This window comes from Nematolebias whitei, chromosome 18, assembly GCF_014905685.2.
Source record: "Nematolebias whitei isolate Nwh7 chromosome 18, NemWhi1, whole genome shotgun sequence".
NCBI classification, from domain to species: Eukaryota; Metazoa; Chordata; class Actinopteri; order Cyprinodontiformes; family Rivulidae; genus Nematolebias; species Nematolebias whitei.
The window spans coordinates 29,589,273-29,606,088 of record NC_056515.1 but is presented as its reverse complement, the minus strand read 5'-3'; the positions used below and the strand labels follow the sequence as shown (position 1 = coordinate 29,606,088).

Genomic DNA, 16,816 nt, shown 5'->3' with positions numbered 1-16,816 from the left:
ATGAAAGGTAATTAAAAGTGTTTTGGAGCGAGCAAAAATCATTTAAGCATTTGATATTTAGGATCACAAGAAATTTCATAATTCATAGTTTGACAAAGTAAGGCTTTCATTAAAAAAAATATAAATCTCTTTATATGAAGAACTCAATGCTCCAAAAGAAAGCCTGAAAGTCATACAGGTTCTTGAAGAGTCGTACATGAAGAGAATGTTAATTTGCTTGATTTGTTCTAATTAAATCCCAAGAAACTCAATCTTCAACTGTTATTTTCATCTTTATGCTTTGATTTCAGTTGAAGAGGTCCACCTCAAACCAGACTCCAGTTCTAATGAGCTCAGCAAGTCTTTGAAAGCCGAGGTTTTCATGAGGAGCTGTGAGGAATAAAAAGGATCTGACCCCAACAGCAGGGATATAAGGTATCAGCCGGGAATTTGCTTTCACGACCTATTTTAGAGAACTCATAGACATGAGGATACTTGGCTGCATTTCAATGACGCGCACAAGCAAGTCATCAATGTACTGCTCCAGCTCCGATATCTTTTTGCCTCTGTCGGCGAGCTGCTTCTCCTGTTTCAGCACCAAAGAGATCAGTTCCTCCCGAGTCAGCTGAGAATACGGCCCTGTATTCACAGCGTCAACCTGCGGGAGGAGATAACACGTACAGACATCAAACGACGCTTTAAACAAGTTCATCGCTGATAACTGAAACAAAAGTGTAGATTTATTGACATTTTGTTCAAACAAAGATACCTTTGTGTTGTGCTGAACTCTGTTGCAGTCAAGTTCTGTGGATTTATTTTCTTCTTGAACGGATGCAGGCTGCTGTTCCAGGGTATTAAGAGGTTTTACTGTTTGAAGTCTGCAATGATAAATTAAAATGTTAAATACAAACTTGAGCATTTAAGGTATTGGGGCAGATACAGAAGAAACTGCTTATTGCCCATTTGTGTGTGTGTGTGTACATGCATGTCAGCAAAATATCTCATGAATCACTGGACAGAGTTCAATAAAACTCAGTACTCATTGCATATACAGTATACAATTAATTCACTTCAGTCCTTTACAAATGGAAGAATGGCTGCTGCCCTTTTTTTTTTTAACCTAAAATTTGGTGTGGTAGTATATCAAGAGTCATTCTCAACATATAATCTGAGAACTAACATCTTGCAATGATGCACAAGATGTCATTTATAAGGCTCAACCAAAATGGCTTTAACTTGTCGTCATTTTTCATCATAAAAAGATCTTAGTCTAAACTGGGGATGAAGGCTGCAGGCAGTGTGTGTGCCTTGAAGGAATGACAGGATTTTAATAGCCAAGCGTTTTTAGAAAAGTCAGAGCAGTTACTTATTAGGCTGAACACAATCCTCGTCTTGTACAGCATAGAATTACACACCAACCTCTCAGTAACATTAAAATAGAAAAAATAAGTGAATCTTAAAGATTCCACAAAGAAAAAACATGAAAACTTAAAAGTGGCATTAGCAGCTGGTTGATTCAGTTTAATGAAAGTGTATTTTTACCTCCTATTGAAAACTAAACCGTCTTACCTGCGTGAATTTACAGGAGGCCCCTCCTCTTTCACACCTGCCACCATCGTGCTCAACACCTTTGTAGAATGAGTGGTTTTATCTGGACTCTCCTGGACCTGCACGCAACTCTTGCCCTGAGGATCTGGGTCACATGCTTCAATTGGCGTGGTTAGGCCTGGACCACGTCTAAGTGGATCCCCATCGTCCTGATGGATCAAAGTGCTTGACGAGGAGCCGTTCGGAGCAGGAGGTGCAGGAGCGCGAGCCATCTTTGAGGATTTGACTTTTGCTTGGGAGGCAGCATCTCTGTCAACAGTTTGTGGTTCTGCAGGGGGCCAGGGAAATGGACCGGTACTAGTAGAGGTCGTTACATCATCGTCATCATCAAATGGGTTTAAGGTTTTACCAGTTTTGACTGGTTTCATCTTAGACACAGCTCTGACAGAGGTTTTGTCAGTGGATGACGGCTCTTCATTAGATAAAGGTCTGGACGGTGCAGGGCGTTTGGTGGTTGATACTTTGGTGCAACTGTTCAGCGTCTCATCGTGTACATCTTTGGAAAGTCTACTTAGCGGAGCAATCAATGACACCGAGCGCTGGAGAGGAACGCCGACAGTCCTGACATCATTTTCTTTGCTCTGCTTGTTAATTTGCGACAGATGTGTAGACAGATCCTCCTCCTCCTCGTGTCTCCGTCTCTCGGGCTGATTCCTTCCTGGAGGTTGAGGAGCCAGCCTTTTTTCCTGCTGAGCATTAATCAAGTCCTTTTCATCAGTCGACGCGGCGCTGCTCGGCGCTGATGGGACAGCCGAATGACATCTGGAAACGAAAGACTAAATGAAGCGTGTGGGTAAACTTCAGCGATTACACAGATTCTGCACAGGCAAGCCAAAAGATTGAAAGAAAACAAATTAAGCTACAGGAGATTCACACAGATTAAATTATTAAATATTTGTTGGCAAGAATGCTGAAAAACATGACTAAACTTGTGCCAAAAAGCACTTTAGTTACTGTAATATTCAGCGTGTTAATAAGGATGAAAAGTTATACAAGCACCCCTGAGATTTAAAGAGTGTAAAGTCATTTTCACTCATTTGTGTGATACTTGATACAGTGACTGTACAAGGAGCCCAGATCACTTTGCACACCAACAGAAGCTCAGAGCCATGCAATTCTAATGCCCACATTGAGTTTTCTGCAGCTTTTAAAAGAGAAGTGCTGAAAACAGACTGATATACAGATATTAAGGAGCATCCAGATAAGTGTGCATGGAAACAGCTTTTGGTTTTTTAAACTCAACTTCACTTTCTTCTTAACCAAGATGGACTAACTATCGGTTTATAAGTCTTTAAACGCCCTCAGCACTTACTGTTATAATTTGCTATACCATATAGTGAAATATTTACACAAATATTTAATGATTTAAAAAGACGCTTGTAGGGTTACAGATGTCTACAAATGTTCCTGTGTGCCTTCTCAATCTGGCAGCAACAAGATTTAGAGTTCCTGTTGGCAACTTTGGTGAAGCAAAATACCATTCATCCAAAAGTGCAAGGTACAGAATTTTTTTTAAAGAAAAGTGATCCTATAAAAAAGGACAAAACCAAACTCCAAAAAAGAAAAAAGCAGCTCAAGTGTTGAGACATTTGACTTGACAACTGAAGATGTGACCTATTCTCAATTTTACATAAAAAGTTAGGTTATCCTTATATTTTGGGGGGTTAACCTTTGCTATAACCAGCTTAATCATTGAATTTTAATGTTAAATGCCCAGTAGTTGATTTTGGAAGTTTGATTGAATATATCCACTGTACAACAAATAAAAAATGATTTAGTTTTTCTGTGTAGAACCTTGATCACTTTTTTTTGGAAATTAGCACTATAGTATATCATTAAACTATATGCAACAATCCATCTGCCTGAATCACTCAGTGGTTTGGGCTGAGAGTTTTGTCATCTGATGTCTACACTGTATTATCTATATTTTTATGAGTGCAGCATTTTAATTAGTTTTAGGATTTAGTTGTGCAGGTGTAGCGTAAACGTACAATTCAAGTCATATGTAGCATGGCTCCACACACTAGTGACAAGATGCTCTGGCGATGCTTGGGAGTTTTCTTGGTAGAGCTTTTGCTTTCTCATGAAAATACAATTTGAACCTTTTGGTTTCTTTAGTTTGAATTTTGTGCTGAGATTTCCACCAATATACTTTTAAAACCATCTTTCCAAGTCAGTAATCTCACCAGTAATAGAGATGTTTCTATGCAGGCGCAGCTGACTGAACGTTGTAAAGTTCAATCAACCAAGCTCCAAAAAAATATTAATAATTGAAGAGGAAATGTGATGATGTAGAGCTGGAGCAATATCTGAACAAATAAAAAGAGGAAGAATTTTACACAATTTCCTCTCTCCATTGTCATGGGGAAGTACAAGATCCTCAGAAAAACTCAGTGAGCTTGATGACAAGGACAAAATAAGTTACTATAATCTTAATTTATTAAAAAAAAGTATTCATGAGGCTGTGGATGGTGATAAAACTGCTCAACATAGTCTTATTTAGTGGTTCTAACCGTGGTCCTTGAGGAACACCATTCTGCATGTTTTGTTTCTTGCTCCAACACACCTGAATCAGTGATTTACTTCAAGCTCTGCAGAAGCCATTTATTAAAATCAGGTGTTGGAGCAAAGAAACAACTAAAACATGCAGGATGGTGTTCCGCAAGGACCATGGTTGGGAACCCCTTGTCTTATTAATACTAAAAAGAAACCATGTCAAATCATTCTGGCCAAAGCAAATATTCATAAAGTTTGTAGAAAATACAAAATATTTGGTTTCAACCTCTTCTACCAATCATAAAAACCCTGAGGTGAAACGAATAAATATAATTTCAATTTTAACTCTGAGGATTTTAGCTTCTTTTAAAACGTGTCCTTGACTTTATGAAGCTGATTTGTGGAAAATGCAACAAGGAATCCAAAGCAGACAAATGTTGGTGTGATTGGAAATTAACTGGTTTTTCACTTGAGTAATATTTTGTGAGGTGCAGGTTTGACCTGAACTGACCTTTGCTGATCAGCTTCACTGAGAGCTTCAGGAGCGCAGCTGGACGACGACTCAGGAGAAAAGTCTTCATCAAAAGGATTTGTGGAAATTAGTGCAGGATTTATTTTGATATTTTTCTTCGTAACTTTTTGTTCTTTGTTTTTCTTTTGCTTTTCTTCATTTTCTTTCATTTCCATCTCCTCCCTCCTAATCCTCTCTTCTTCCTTCCTCCTCTTTTCTTGTTCCTCACGTTTCCTCCTACTCTCTAATCTCTTGTGTTCTTTTTCTTTTCTAGCCTTCTCTTCTTCCTCCTCTTGCTTTTTCTCCTCTGCCTTAATCTTTTCTTGTTCTTCCTTTTCTTTTTCCACCATCCTCTTCTTTTCTTGCTCATCCAGTCTCCTCCACTCCTCTTCTAGTCTCTTATTTTCTTCCCTTTCCTTTCCAAGCCTCTCCTCTTCTTCCTCCTCTTTTCTTTTCTTCTCTTTTCTCAATTTCTCCTCTTCCTCTTGTCTTTTCTTTTTCTGAATCCTCTCTTCTTCCTCCTTTTTAGCCCTTTCTTCAGCCTCCCTCTTTTCTTCTTCCTGTCTCAGTTTTTCCTTGGCCAACTTTTCAAGCTCTTCTCGTCTCATCTCTTCCTCTCTCCTCCTCCTCTCCTGCTCTCTCTGCATTTTTTCTTCCTCCATCCTTGCCCTTTCCTCTTCCTCTTTTCTAAATTTCTCTTCTGCCTCAATCCTTTTCTCTTCCTCGAGTCTCATCTTTTCTTCCATCAGCTTCTCATGTTCTTCCCTCTCTTTCCTAGCCTGCTCCTCTTCCTCCCTTCGTTTCCTTTGTTCTTCACGTTTTCTCACAAGCTCCTCCTCCTCCTCCTCTTTTCGTCTCCTCTCCTCCTCAGACCTCTCATTTGCTCTTCTAACTCTTTCTTTTTCTTCCTTCAGTCTCTTTTCCTCAGCCAATCTAAGCTCTTCTTCCTTTTTTTTTCTCTCTAGGGCCTTCTCTTCCTCTCTTTGCTTTTCTTCTTCCTCAACTCTCATCTTTTCTTCTGCCAATATTTTCTGCTCTTCCTTCCTTCTCTCCTCTTCAGCCTTTCTTCTCTCTTCCTCCTCTTGTCTTAACCGCTCTTTAGCCAACCTCTCCAACTCCTCTTGTCGTCTCATCTCTTCAATCTTTTCTTCCTCTTGTTTTCTTTCCGCTTCCTCCCTTTGAACTTTTATTCTCTCTTCAGCCCTCCTTCTCTCCTCTTCCTCTTGTCTCAACTTCTCATTAGCTAATCTTTCAAGCTCCTCTTGTTGCCTCAGCCTCTCTTCCTCTCTTTTTCTTTCCTCTTCCTCCCTTTTAGCCCTCTCTTCTTCAGCCTTTCGTCTCTCTTCTTGCTCTTGTTTCAACTTCTCCTTAGCCAATCTCTCCAACTCTTGTTGTCTCAGCATCTTTTCTTCCCTTTTCTTTTCTTCCTCCCTTTTAGCCCTCTCTTCTTCAGCCTTTCGATTCTCTTCCTCCCCTCGTCTTAACTTCTCCTTAGCCAACCTCTCCAGCTCTTCTTGTCTCAGCATCTCTTTTTCTTCCTCTCTCTTTTCCTCTTCCTCCTTTTGAACCTGTAATCTCATTTCATCCTCTCGTCTCAGCTTCTCGTTTTCCAATTTCTCCAACTCTTTTTTCCGTCTCTCTTCATCCTCCATCTTTCTTCTTTCTTCTTCCTCCTTTCTCAACTCATTCAGATCTTCCTTTACATTCACTGCTTCCTCCTCCTCCTCCTCCTCTTCCTCCTCCTCTTCCTCCATCCAGGGTGAATACTCCCTCACTGCTTCCAGTGATTCCACAGACGGAGGAGAGCTTTCAGGGACATCCTCCATGGATCCGAGGCCTGAACTGGTCAGGCTGAAGTTGGAGCTGGTGCGAGACGTTCGAGGCGGCGGTTCATCGCAGTAAATATGGCTGCCGTTGATGCAGAGGTTGCTCTGTTCCACAGGAACCGGTTTTTGATGCCCAACGGAGATATGTTTACCGTCTGAACTACCGGAGCGTTTATGCAGCGTGAACTTGAACTTCTTTTTCCCTGAAAGTGAAAAGGAGTATATTGGTAAGGCTGCAATGAAATTAAAAAAATAGCATATGAAAAACGTTCTGACCTTCAGAGGAGTCTACATTCAGAGCTGATGGGCTGCCACTCAGCGAGGAGTTTGTCCCCGGCAGAACAGACATGGACTGAGACATGTTTTTCTTCAAGTTGGACTTGGGAGCGAACAAAGACTTCAACTTGTGCTTCTTTAATTTTCCATCCTTGGCTTCCTTTCCATCAGCATCTCTGTTGGCTGCCTCCTCTTCTTCGCTGTCGGTCAGTACCTGAGTTAGGGATGATGGCGCGACGCCCGAGGCAGAGTCCGATTCTTTTTTCTTGCCACGAACTTTGTCCTTGATCTTGCCCAGGCGAGAGCGGGATTTTCCTGCTGTGGAGAGGTCAAACATGCTGACGGTCATGTTGCTCCTCATGAACTGGATGTCCAGCAGCACCTCTCCTCGCTCTTTGTCTGGTTTGCCGGTCTTGTCCAGTAACTTGAACCATCTGTTAAAATGACAGTCAACAAGGAAATAAGTAGATGTTTTTGTTTTATCTATCAATTACAGAGCAGCAACAGCTTTCATTTCATCTTTTCCAACCCAACCACAATGTGTGGGAATTTTATAGCTTTAAATAAACAAACATTTATAAATGTGCACAAGGCACAAAATTGCCTTGTGCACATTTAAATTAACTCATGAATATTGAGGGCTACGAAACAATAATGAATGAGTCAATCATTCATTCCCATCTGCTCACTACAGACTCATGTTCGGGCTGCTGTTTAATATACCATATTTTACATTATCAGCGTTTATTGCATACCTTAGATCCTTATATAGAGTTTATTTTAATACTTTATATCTTTGCTATTTTTGGGTGTATCTGGGACATAATTTCGTTCCACCTCATGTACCACATGTGATGCGAATGACAATAAAAGATGCTTGAACTTGAAATGGGGGTTTTATAAACTAATGATCAGCTTGATTTCTTTAAGGGGTTTCAAACATTTGATAATGTCAATAGAAAAATCTAAGCAAATATGTTCTTTTTAGTATTTCACCCCGTTTTACAGTACCCTGATTTATTTTGTACACTAATCTCATTTTAACTGCATTTTTACTGTAGTTTATTGTCATCACTGTTTTGTTGTCTGTACTTTATATGCTCCGTCTAGAACAAGTCCCTCTTGTAAATGAGTTCCCGTGGCTCAATGGGACAAGCCTGTATAAATAAAGATTTAATTAAAAAAAAAAAAAAGTGTTAGATACCATGCCATGTTTGAGCTTAATATCCTCAAAACTGACATTTTGCCTTTTTTTTGTTGTTCAGGCTAAAATTGATTAGCTAGGCAGCCATCTTCAATAGAAATAAAAAAAAACTACAAAAGTACATGCACATACACAGCCCTGAAAGGCAAGGCAGCCAATAAGTAAAGAATTAAAAAAAAAAAAAAAAAAAGTCACTGAAGCAAGTCAGCATTAAGTTTTTATCAACTTTGTCAGGGGTCTGGTCTCAGGATCATGAGCGAGCGAGTTCAAGTCTTCATAAAATGTGCTTACAAGACAGAAAACAGTACAGCTCATCATAGAAAAACAGACAAATCTGGATTCCAAAGGAAATGAGGAAAGAGCAGTGTGTGTGTGTGTGTGTGTCTGTGTCTGTTGTGCACTCGTTTCATGTGATTCTCTGAATATTTCCTGTACGTATGATTTTTTTAGACATGCCCTAATCTTTAACCTCAGTTTTCAATCTTCCTGAAAATCCTTCGTTATAAAACTGAGTGCAGCCCCCCCACCCCCAACCCACCACCTCCCCCAATCATCCTGTAGAGAAGTTGAGATTCACACCCACCCCTAGGAATGCCTCAGATGTGTGGCACAAACAAATTGGAGGAGGGAAGCTGCGTTTTCCTGGAATCTGCAGTCCTGTCCAGCGTCGTCAGCTCCCCTGACTCCCACTCGCTGATGAAAGAGATGATCTGCAACTTCAGGCCTCGACTACATAAATAAATAGTCTCTAGTAGAAATTGGTTACCCAATGAAAGCTCTTTTAACTAAACACTGCTCAGCACGTTTATCATGGTAATGTAGATTTTTCTTATGCATTCATTCCTACAAATTTAATAATTTTCTGCTGCATTTAATTGCAGAAACTTTTTTTGATATATAAAAATCAGGATTAGTGCATTTTCTTCCATTTTACACCAATTTAGAGCAGAAAGTGTTACACCTCAATCTCATGCATAAAAAGTGAGCTACGCCAAAACTCGAACTTTCAAAACATGTATCAAAATGTGAATAAGTTTATTCATCTGACTTACTGTGAGTGCGGTAGGCTTTTTAAAGATGGACTAAATGAGTCCTGAAGCATGAAGTTAATAAACAGCTGCGGGAGCTGCTCAACGCTGCAGAAATTAAAAGAATTAATGGTCCGGCTGCAGGAGAACCATATTCTGACCTCGTCTCAGAATTTTACTCCCAGAAGTTTTATAAAGTAAAGAAACAAAAAGACTCAAATCAAGTTAAGGTGCAGCTCTAGAAGATCAATTATAGACTTGGCAGAAGAAATTCAATTTGATCAACTTTTTTTTTTTTCTTGGTACACTTATTTGGTTCATTAAGTAGAGAAACAGAAACAGTTGAATAATTAAGACTTTGCAGAATACTGCATAGTTATTAAAAACTGTTGAACAGAGAACGACACGATTTGAAGAAAACTGAGCGGAAATTTTCTGCAGCAGCTCTCGTCTACACCGCCACCCAAGCTTTTTGCCCCATTTGAAGGAAAGTGCATTTACGGTCATACAATAAGTGACGCACAATGTGAAGTATTTAATCTCTGCATATGCTGACATTTATTTCTACATCAACTCTGAATGAATCATTGACAAGTTGTTGCCAGGTGGTTTGTGTTCTCTGCAGTTGTAGAGCTGCGAGTACTTTCATGTTAATAAGATGTGTACTTGACTTTCAAGTACTTAAGTCCAGTACGTCTCTTAAAATAGCCCCAAACTGCCACATCACTGTAAATAATTGAAGGTTACTACAGAAACATACATGATTCACGACGTCTTTAAACTTCATTAACAAAAATGTACGCAGCTAATTGTTTTATTGACAACCTAAGACCTTTTGCCTTGATCCCAAAATATATATATATTTGCCTATTTATTCAATATAAAAAAACAATATCTGAGTCAAGCCTTCTGTGGACTGGAAAAAAAAACAAAACAAAAAAAAAAAAAAACAGCTTTCTGGTCACAACTGATGGAAAGAATGTGCAGAATTGCAAAACAAGAGCACTTCCTACCAAGCACCAAGTTGGATTAACTACGTTTGGGGCACCGCTGCAGTCATTAACAGGAAACATTTTACTTTTAGAAGAAAGATGACGGCAGATTTTGAAGGAAAACATTTAACCATGTGAAAGAGCTTTAAGTACTAAACAGCAGCAAAGATTTTTTTTTTTTAAACTAAATATGATAATTTATTATGTGCCAACTCAAATGGAGCAGATCTCACAGGCCTGACCCTAAAACGAACAATCAATGTTTGGACATGCAGGAAGATGATAATAGATTCTAAAACATTTTTTGGCTAAGAACGTTCATACATTTTCTTCACTTGTTTTTTCCAGGGCCTTTGGGGGAGAGGCGGGGTACACCCTGGACAGGTCAACAGTCCCTCACAGGGCCAAACGAGACAAACGACCATAGATACCAGTTAAGCTAAAGGTATGTATATGGTCTTCAGGGAATAACCAGAGTGCCTGGAGAAACACCCTGCACAGAAAGGACCCCAGCTGGTCTGCGATCCTGCAACTTTCTTACTTTGAGGTGACAGCCCAAACCACTGCACCACCGTGCCAGACGAACAAGTCCTTCAAAACAGAATCAAAACGTTCAACCCACAACAAAAAGCCTCTCATTCTATTCCAGTATAACAAAGCAGAAGGTAAACGTTTAAAAACGGTAGTTTAGTTATGGCAGACTTCAAATGTGATGCCCTGCGCGAGCGCTCGCAATGTGGAGCAGAAAAAGCAGACATGCTCAGCAGAAACAAGAAGAACCAAGTTCCTCCAGCTGAATCAGAGGGGAAGTTGCAAAAGTGCTTGGGCGTCGACGGGTGGAGCACAAAACACTGCACGAGGTGGAATTCAACTACTTAACAACGACATGATAAGGAGAAGGATGTCGCTCTTTGACTAACCTGAGTGGTAGAAAATGTGCCGTTGTGCCGAACAGACATAATCTGGAGGGGGATAATGAATGACTGGACATTTTGAAGATATTTATCAGACCGTCTCCACGCACATCCTTCCTGAGTGATTGATAACAATAGCCACGGTGACTCGAGCCTCTCTTATCACACAGCACAGCTGTGAGAGAACAGCTGAATAAGTAAACGCAGCTCGACAGAGATAGTGTCCCAAAGACTAAAACGGGTCAAGTTATGTTGCGCTTGTGAGCTAGAAAAGGCTAAAAAGAGAGCAGTGGTGCTAAATAACCAGAGGAACTCCTCCACCAATGTGTGGAGCGCACCAGGGACTAAACCTCGAGTTACTGAGATACAATTTGGCGCCTTCAACTAGTTCTTTTTTACTAAAAAGGTTCACATTTTAATTTCATGTTCCAGTTCAATTTAGAAAGAATACAAGAATCTAAATTACTGACAGCTGTTCTAATATGTATTGCCCACTGTAAAGAAAGGCAGAAGTATTTGCCTGCGTCTTGTGTGCATTTGTTAGCAAAATATCTCAAAATAGGCACCAGTGACCCCCGCGACAAAAAGAAAAAACAGGTAAAGATAATGGATGGATTGTTTAATGCAATTTTACAGCCATTATCTTTTACCCGCTTCTTCCTTTTTGGGTCACGGGTGTCACTGGTGCACATATCCAGCAATCACTGTGGGGGAGGTGGGGGACACCCTGGACAGGCTGTAAATCCACCACAGAGACAAACGAGACGAACAACCATTTACTCTCTCACTCACACCTAGAGACAATTTAGAGTTACCAATCAGCCTAACATGCATGTTTTTGGTATGTGGGAGGAAACCAAAGTACCTGGAGAAAATGCATGAATAGAACATGCAAACTCCACCCAGAAAGGCCCCCGGACTGGAATTTGAACAAGGGTAACCTGCTCACTGAGAGGCAGCAGCCCTACCAACTGATCCACCGTGCTGCCCAATGTAACTTTCAGAAAGTGATCACTGAATGCACATCTACAGCTTAATATGTCTTTAAAAGACACCTCCATTCAAGGTTCTGAGCATAAAATCCATTAACAGACTCCTCCTCCTTTCAGAATATCTTGCATGGATATGCATCTGAAAATAAAAAAAGATGAATACTTTGTTAATAACATCATCATAATCTTAAAATTCTACATACATAAATGCACAAGGGGCAAGTCTAAGCCATTATGGTCTGTGTTCATACAAGAACTCCAGATGTTAAAACTTTCGTTAGACACTGTTAAAAAGCTCTCCGATCACCTCGCTCAGATAATATAACCCTCTGACAAATTATTTTAGTAATTATGTAGAATGTTAGATAAATAGTTCTGTACATAATATTATATATAACATATTGCCTAGAACATATAATATTACCTAAATTTATGCTGATTAATATGTTAATTTGTTTAAGCATATGCTGACCTTAGGAGGTATATTTTTACATGTTTATATGAATCATTGAAATTTGAGATTGTCATTTGTCATTTTGTTCTTCATGTTCAATAAAGTAAAAAAAAAAAAAAAAAACTTCCATTCAAGATGGCTGCCACAGCCAATCACCTCAGCAAACACAAAAATGGCTCCAACTCAGTCCATTCTGAGCAGCTCCTGTTGTCAGCAGATTGAACAAGACCTTTGCTTCATACTTTAGGCATGCAAGGTGGCAGGAACATGGAATCCTTCAAGGGATACAAGGACATTAAATTTAGTCTTGACGTCAAGTTTATTATTTATTTTACAAAACGAGAGTCTGGCATTACAAAAGTAGTAGGTATAAATGATCAAATAAATGACAATTGAACTGATTTTAGCGGCTTTAGATTGTTGCACGGTTTAAAAAGCACAGAAATTAATTTGAGCCAAACTTATTTAGACTCATTATGAAGCTAAATATCTAAAATAGAACAGAGGTCTGTGCAGATGGCATGAACAAAAGTGCATCACGAGTAAGTTTCTTTAAAAATACATGTAAAAAAGCAGCATATAGTTTATGTACTTCTAAGAGTCAAGGCAATCACTGTGGTTTCACCCTGAGGGAAAAACAAGAACTGAACTTGGTTACTTTCATTGCTGCCGTCAATGTTTGTTTTTCATTGATAAAACCTGACAGGAATGCAAGGTCAAAGCTGGACTGGAGTTTCAGGCTGACTGAAGTCGTCGAGCGTACAAAGACAAACCAACACAGATGAGCAGCTTCTGAACTTATAAATAAATATGACTCAAAGCTTAACGATTGAGTAGAAAAACTCCAACAACTTTTATAAAATGAAGTAAAAGACGTTTGAAATGGTGCTTCAGGTCAAATGCAAATGTACAGAGAAAGATTGTGCTCTGATTTTTATTTGTTTTTTTTAACTATGTTTCCACTTCAAGTAAAATAAAAAAAATTGTTCCCATCAAATTTCAAGTTACAGTTACTAATACTCCAAATGTTACATTAACAGGAATAAATTATAGGTTTATGAAATCTGATTACGCATTCTGTCGACATGTTCCAGCTTTTTCAAAAAGGGAGTTCTAAAACTGTGGTAGTAGCTGAGAGTCATACACACATTGCCCAAGATCTTTGGCATTAACGGTTGGTTGTTAGCAAAATATCTCAGCCACAACTCATTAACTTTTGAGTTTGATGTGTTAAAACATGGATGTCAAAAGTGTGGCCCGGGGGCCATTTGTGGCCCTTGGAGTGATCCTGTGTGGCCCACAAGGTATAATTTAGGCCCATAAGCTTAAGAGATTGACCTTTTGCAAATTTAATGATACTTTTTTTTTTATATATATAATTTTTAGGTTTAACGGCAAAATAGATTTAACAAAATATCTCAAAATGAGCAATATTACGTTTAATACAATCTTTTGGCAATAAAATTGATAAAATCAAACAAATAAAAAAAAAAAAGGGTAAAACATTGTTTATGGAGCTTTTTAATGTTTTGGATCTATAGTAATTTAGAACACTTTCACCAAAATTAGTCAATTTTGTTTTTTCTGCAAAATATTGTTCATGCCGAGTTAAAAAAAATAAAAAATATGTATGCTTTTTATTAATTTATTTAACATTTGTGTTGCTTGCGGCAAGGTTTTGGCTCACATATGAAAATGTTTGTTTGTGTTAAAACATTAAGCTTTTGCAGCATGGCATCACTCATAATGTCATTTATGAGGATTGGCCAAAACGATACATCATTTCTCATATGAAGATGATCTTCATTTAAACTCTGTCATGAAAGACAGAGTGAAATTAAACAGAAAGGAAGTCTTTAAACAAACAGCCTGCTGCAACTTGCTTTTAGAGACTAATCACACATCGAGGGATTTAAATGCTCAGAAATTTTAAAAAAATCTATTTTTATTATGGGTGGATTAAGCTTGCATTTTAACCATTAACATAAAAACTGTGCTTCACTGATCATCAATTAAAATACATCTAATAAATAAAAAAAACTGGCTGCTCTGGAAAAAAGGTAGAAATTAATGCTCATAAATTACATGTTTTGCCGTCTCTCTGCAGTATTTTGTACAAAAAACAAAAACTGATTTTTCATGAATACTTCAGGAATTCAGAACCTGTTGGTTTAACTCTCACTAATGGCGCCTGATCCCTTTTATAAAAACGCATAAAAAATTATATATTTTTTTTTTCAAACTTTGGATAAGAGTAGGAATGCTTTTGTACAATAAATCATTGTTCGCCCCGTCACTTCAAAAGGACAGCTCATGCTTAGGAGCAAATTTTAATTTTTGGAGAGGTTTCGATTTTGGGAAACTTCTCTCCTGTGGACAGGACGGAGCCGAGTGGAAGAAAATACATCGTAACTTACTGCATTCATCAGTCTGAGTAAGCAACGCTGCTTGGTATCCTTGAGGGCTGCTGCCAAGGAAACAAATCCCTCAAGTGGCACCGGTGCAAGTGGGCAACGATTATAAAACAAACCCATTAAAAACGGGCCTGTGCAGCAATGCATGCCCTTGGAAAACTTACACTGCAAACATTTCTCACTTCCAAAGTGACTCTTAAGATCTAATGCAATTCTTGAAGGATTGCATATCGCCCGTTGCCAGATAAACCAAACTTTAGCACAATTTCTGTAAAACAGAGTTGTAGACATTTTTACTTTTGCTAAGAAAGACCATTTTGAATGGTGTGGACTCCAAAAAGGTTAAGCATTGATTGTTATATTCTGAACGGTTCATTAAAAAACAGTTGATGGGTTAGTTAATTCAAAAGCTTTACAATTTGATCACAAGCTAATTGGGAGTTTAAGATGGATTGAGGAGATTTGCTCCGAGGTGCCTCATGACTGACAGAACAACACACCAAAAGTAGATTCCCCTGTTTAGTTGAAAAGCAAACAAGTTTAGCTCCAGTCTGCTTTCTAACCACGCTTCAGGGAAATCAGAGCCAAAACAGATGGAGAAGATATGTTCAAGTGCTCAACAAAAAATAAATTGTTTTCTTTTTTGCTCACATTTGGGAACAAACCCAATGAGGATAAGTAAAAAAAAAAACTGTCTCACTGTTCAAAAAGTTTAGACATCCAAAACAAACTTAATTTTGAAGCATACATTTAGGCTTTTTAAAATGTTATTTTCATGCTTTTATTTTTTTAAAGTTTAAAGCGATTGATTCTCCTTAGGTTTGTAACCATGAGTTTTACATGCAAGGTGTACAGTGAGTCAAGTGACCCAATTCCCCTAAGAATAGGTCAGTATAATAAAATATAAAAACTTGCATACAAGTGACTTTTATCCGTTTTTACTTTTTCATTTATTCTTGATACGTCTTGTCTTCTATTAGCGGGTGCTGTAGCACCAGCTGCACCCTCAGTTCTCGGGGTTTTTAGGGAATTCAAGGCAAAGTCATTAAGATCTGCTCCAAAATAAAGAAAATATAGAAAAACAAACATAATCTACACAATATTTCCTCATATCAATGAATAATGTGTCCTTAAAGTAAAAATTCAGAAGGAAATTTTGCAAACCATGTGTTTACATACAGAAAAAGCAAATGTTAAAACTTTACATTGCAGTACTTTTTTTTTTTTTTTTTACAAACTCCAGGCTAATGTTTGTCAGTCATGTGACTCAGATTTTCTTGTAGCTTTTGGTGGATTTAGCTGTAAGTGCTTTGTTTACATTGAGTGCATACCCACATTTCAGAACTGCATTCAGTTTATCTGAAAAAACACAGGAGTAACTCAACTTGTTCCATTTAGTCAGGATTTTATTTTGAACTTTTCCATTAAGTACCTCTGGTGATTATCATTTAAAAAAGGTAAATAAAATCCACATTTCCTCAGAGTTACAGTGTGCGCCACTTACTCCGTCTTGTTGCGGCTTTTGTCCTCACTGAGCTGCAACAGGTAGATGACAGCCTGACCCAGCAGCTTGTCTGGACCCACCAGGGCCCGGTGCAGGACTTGGACGTGCAGGGTGCTCCGGTCAGGTCCTCCTCCTCCCCCCTGCAGCAGCTGCGGCAGGTCGAAGGTGGCCTCCTCCTTCCACACCGGAGTCACGCTCTTCTCCACCACGGTCGTCAGGAACTTCTCCTTGCCCACTTGCATGACCGCGTACGCGTCGTTGGTGCCGCTCTTCCCCTTGATCCGGAGGCCTCTGGCTTGGAGCACCGTTACCTGGACGCTCGTGGGACACCACTGCTGATCCGTCAGGGACATGACGGCACCGCCTGCGGGTCAACGCTGCTAAACCATTAACTAATTAAACACAAATAAACAGAGGAGCCCACACCATGGGGCTCAACGTGAGCAGGAGCCCGGAAAAGTTTGCTCAAGAGCGTCTTTGGACTTCAGGAACCAGCTGATTGGGCGCGTTCGCATTCAGAAGTGGGCGGGGTTTGAGGGGACACGCCGCTCCGCCCCTCTTCTACAGACTCACAGGTGATTGGATGACTTCTTGAAACGAACTTGGCACGTGGTGAGT

General features: G+C 39.1%; 1 protein-coding gene across 1 annotated transcript; it reads right to left on the bottom strand.

The window, feature by feature from the left end:
• Window positions 1–286: 286 nt before the first annotated feature.
• Window positions 287–16,580, bottom strand: LOC119424542 (calponin homology domain-containing protein DDB_G0272472). The gene is made up of 7 exons (XM_037692028.1): window positions 16,199–16,580; window positions 6,697–7,130; window positions 4,595–6,623; window positions 1,549–2,349; window positions 749–857; window positions 475–637; window positions 287–369 (listed from the first exon to the last, which is right to left on the bottom strand). Exons 1-7 carry the CDS (start codon window positions 16,549–16,551, stop codon window positions 287–289), a joined length of 3,972 nt encoding a protein of 1,323 aa, XP_037547956.1. The 5' UTR covers window positions 16,552–16,580.
• Between the last annotated feature and the right edge of the window lie 236 nt (window positions 16,581–16,816).

Excerpts from the sequence above, each read along its gene's own strand:
- LOC119424542 (XM_037692028.1), bottom strand. The coding sequence starts at position 16,551 with ATGTCCCTGACGGATCAGCAGTGGTGTCCCACGAGCGTCCAGGTAACG. Across the intron at positions 2,350-4,594 it reads AGTGAAGCTGATCAGCAAAG|ATGTCATTCGGCTGTCCCAT; the intron begins GTCAGTTCAGGT and ends TTTCGTTTCCAG. Across the intron at positions 638-748 it reads GAGTTCAGCACAACACAAAG|GTTGACGCTGTGAATACAGG; the intron begins GTATCTTTGTTT and ends CTCCTCCCGCAG.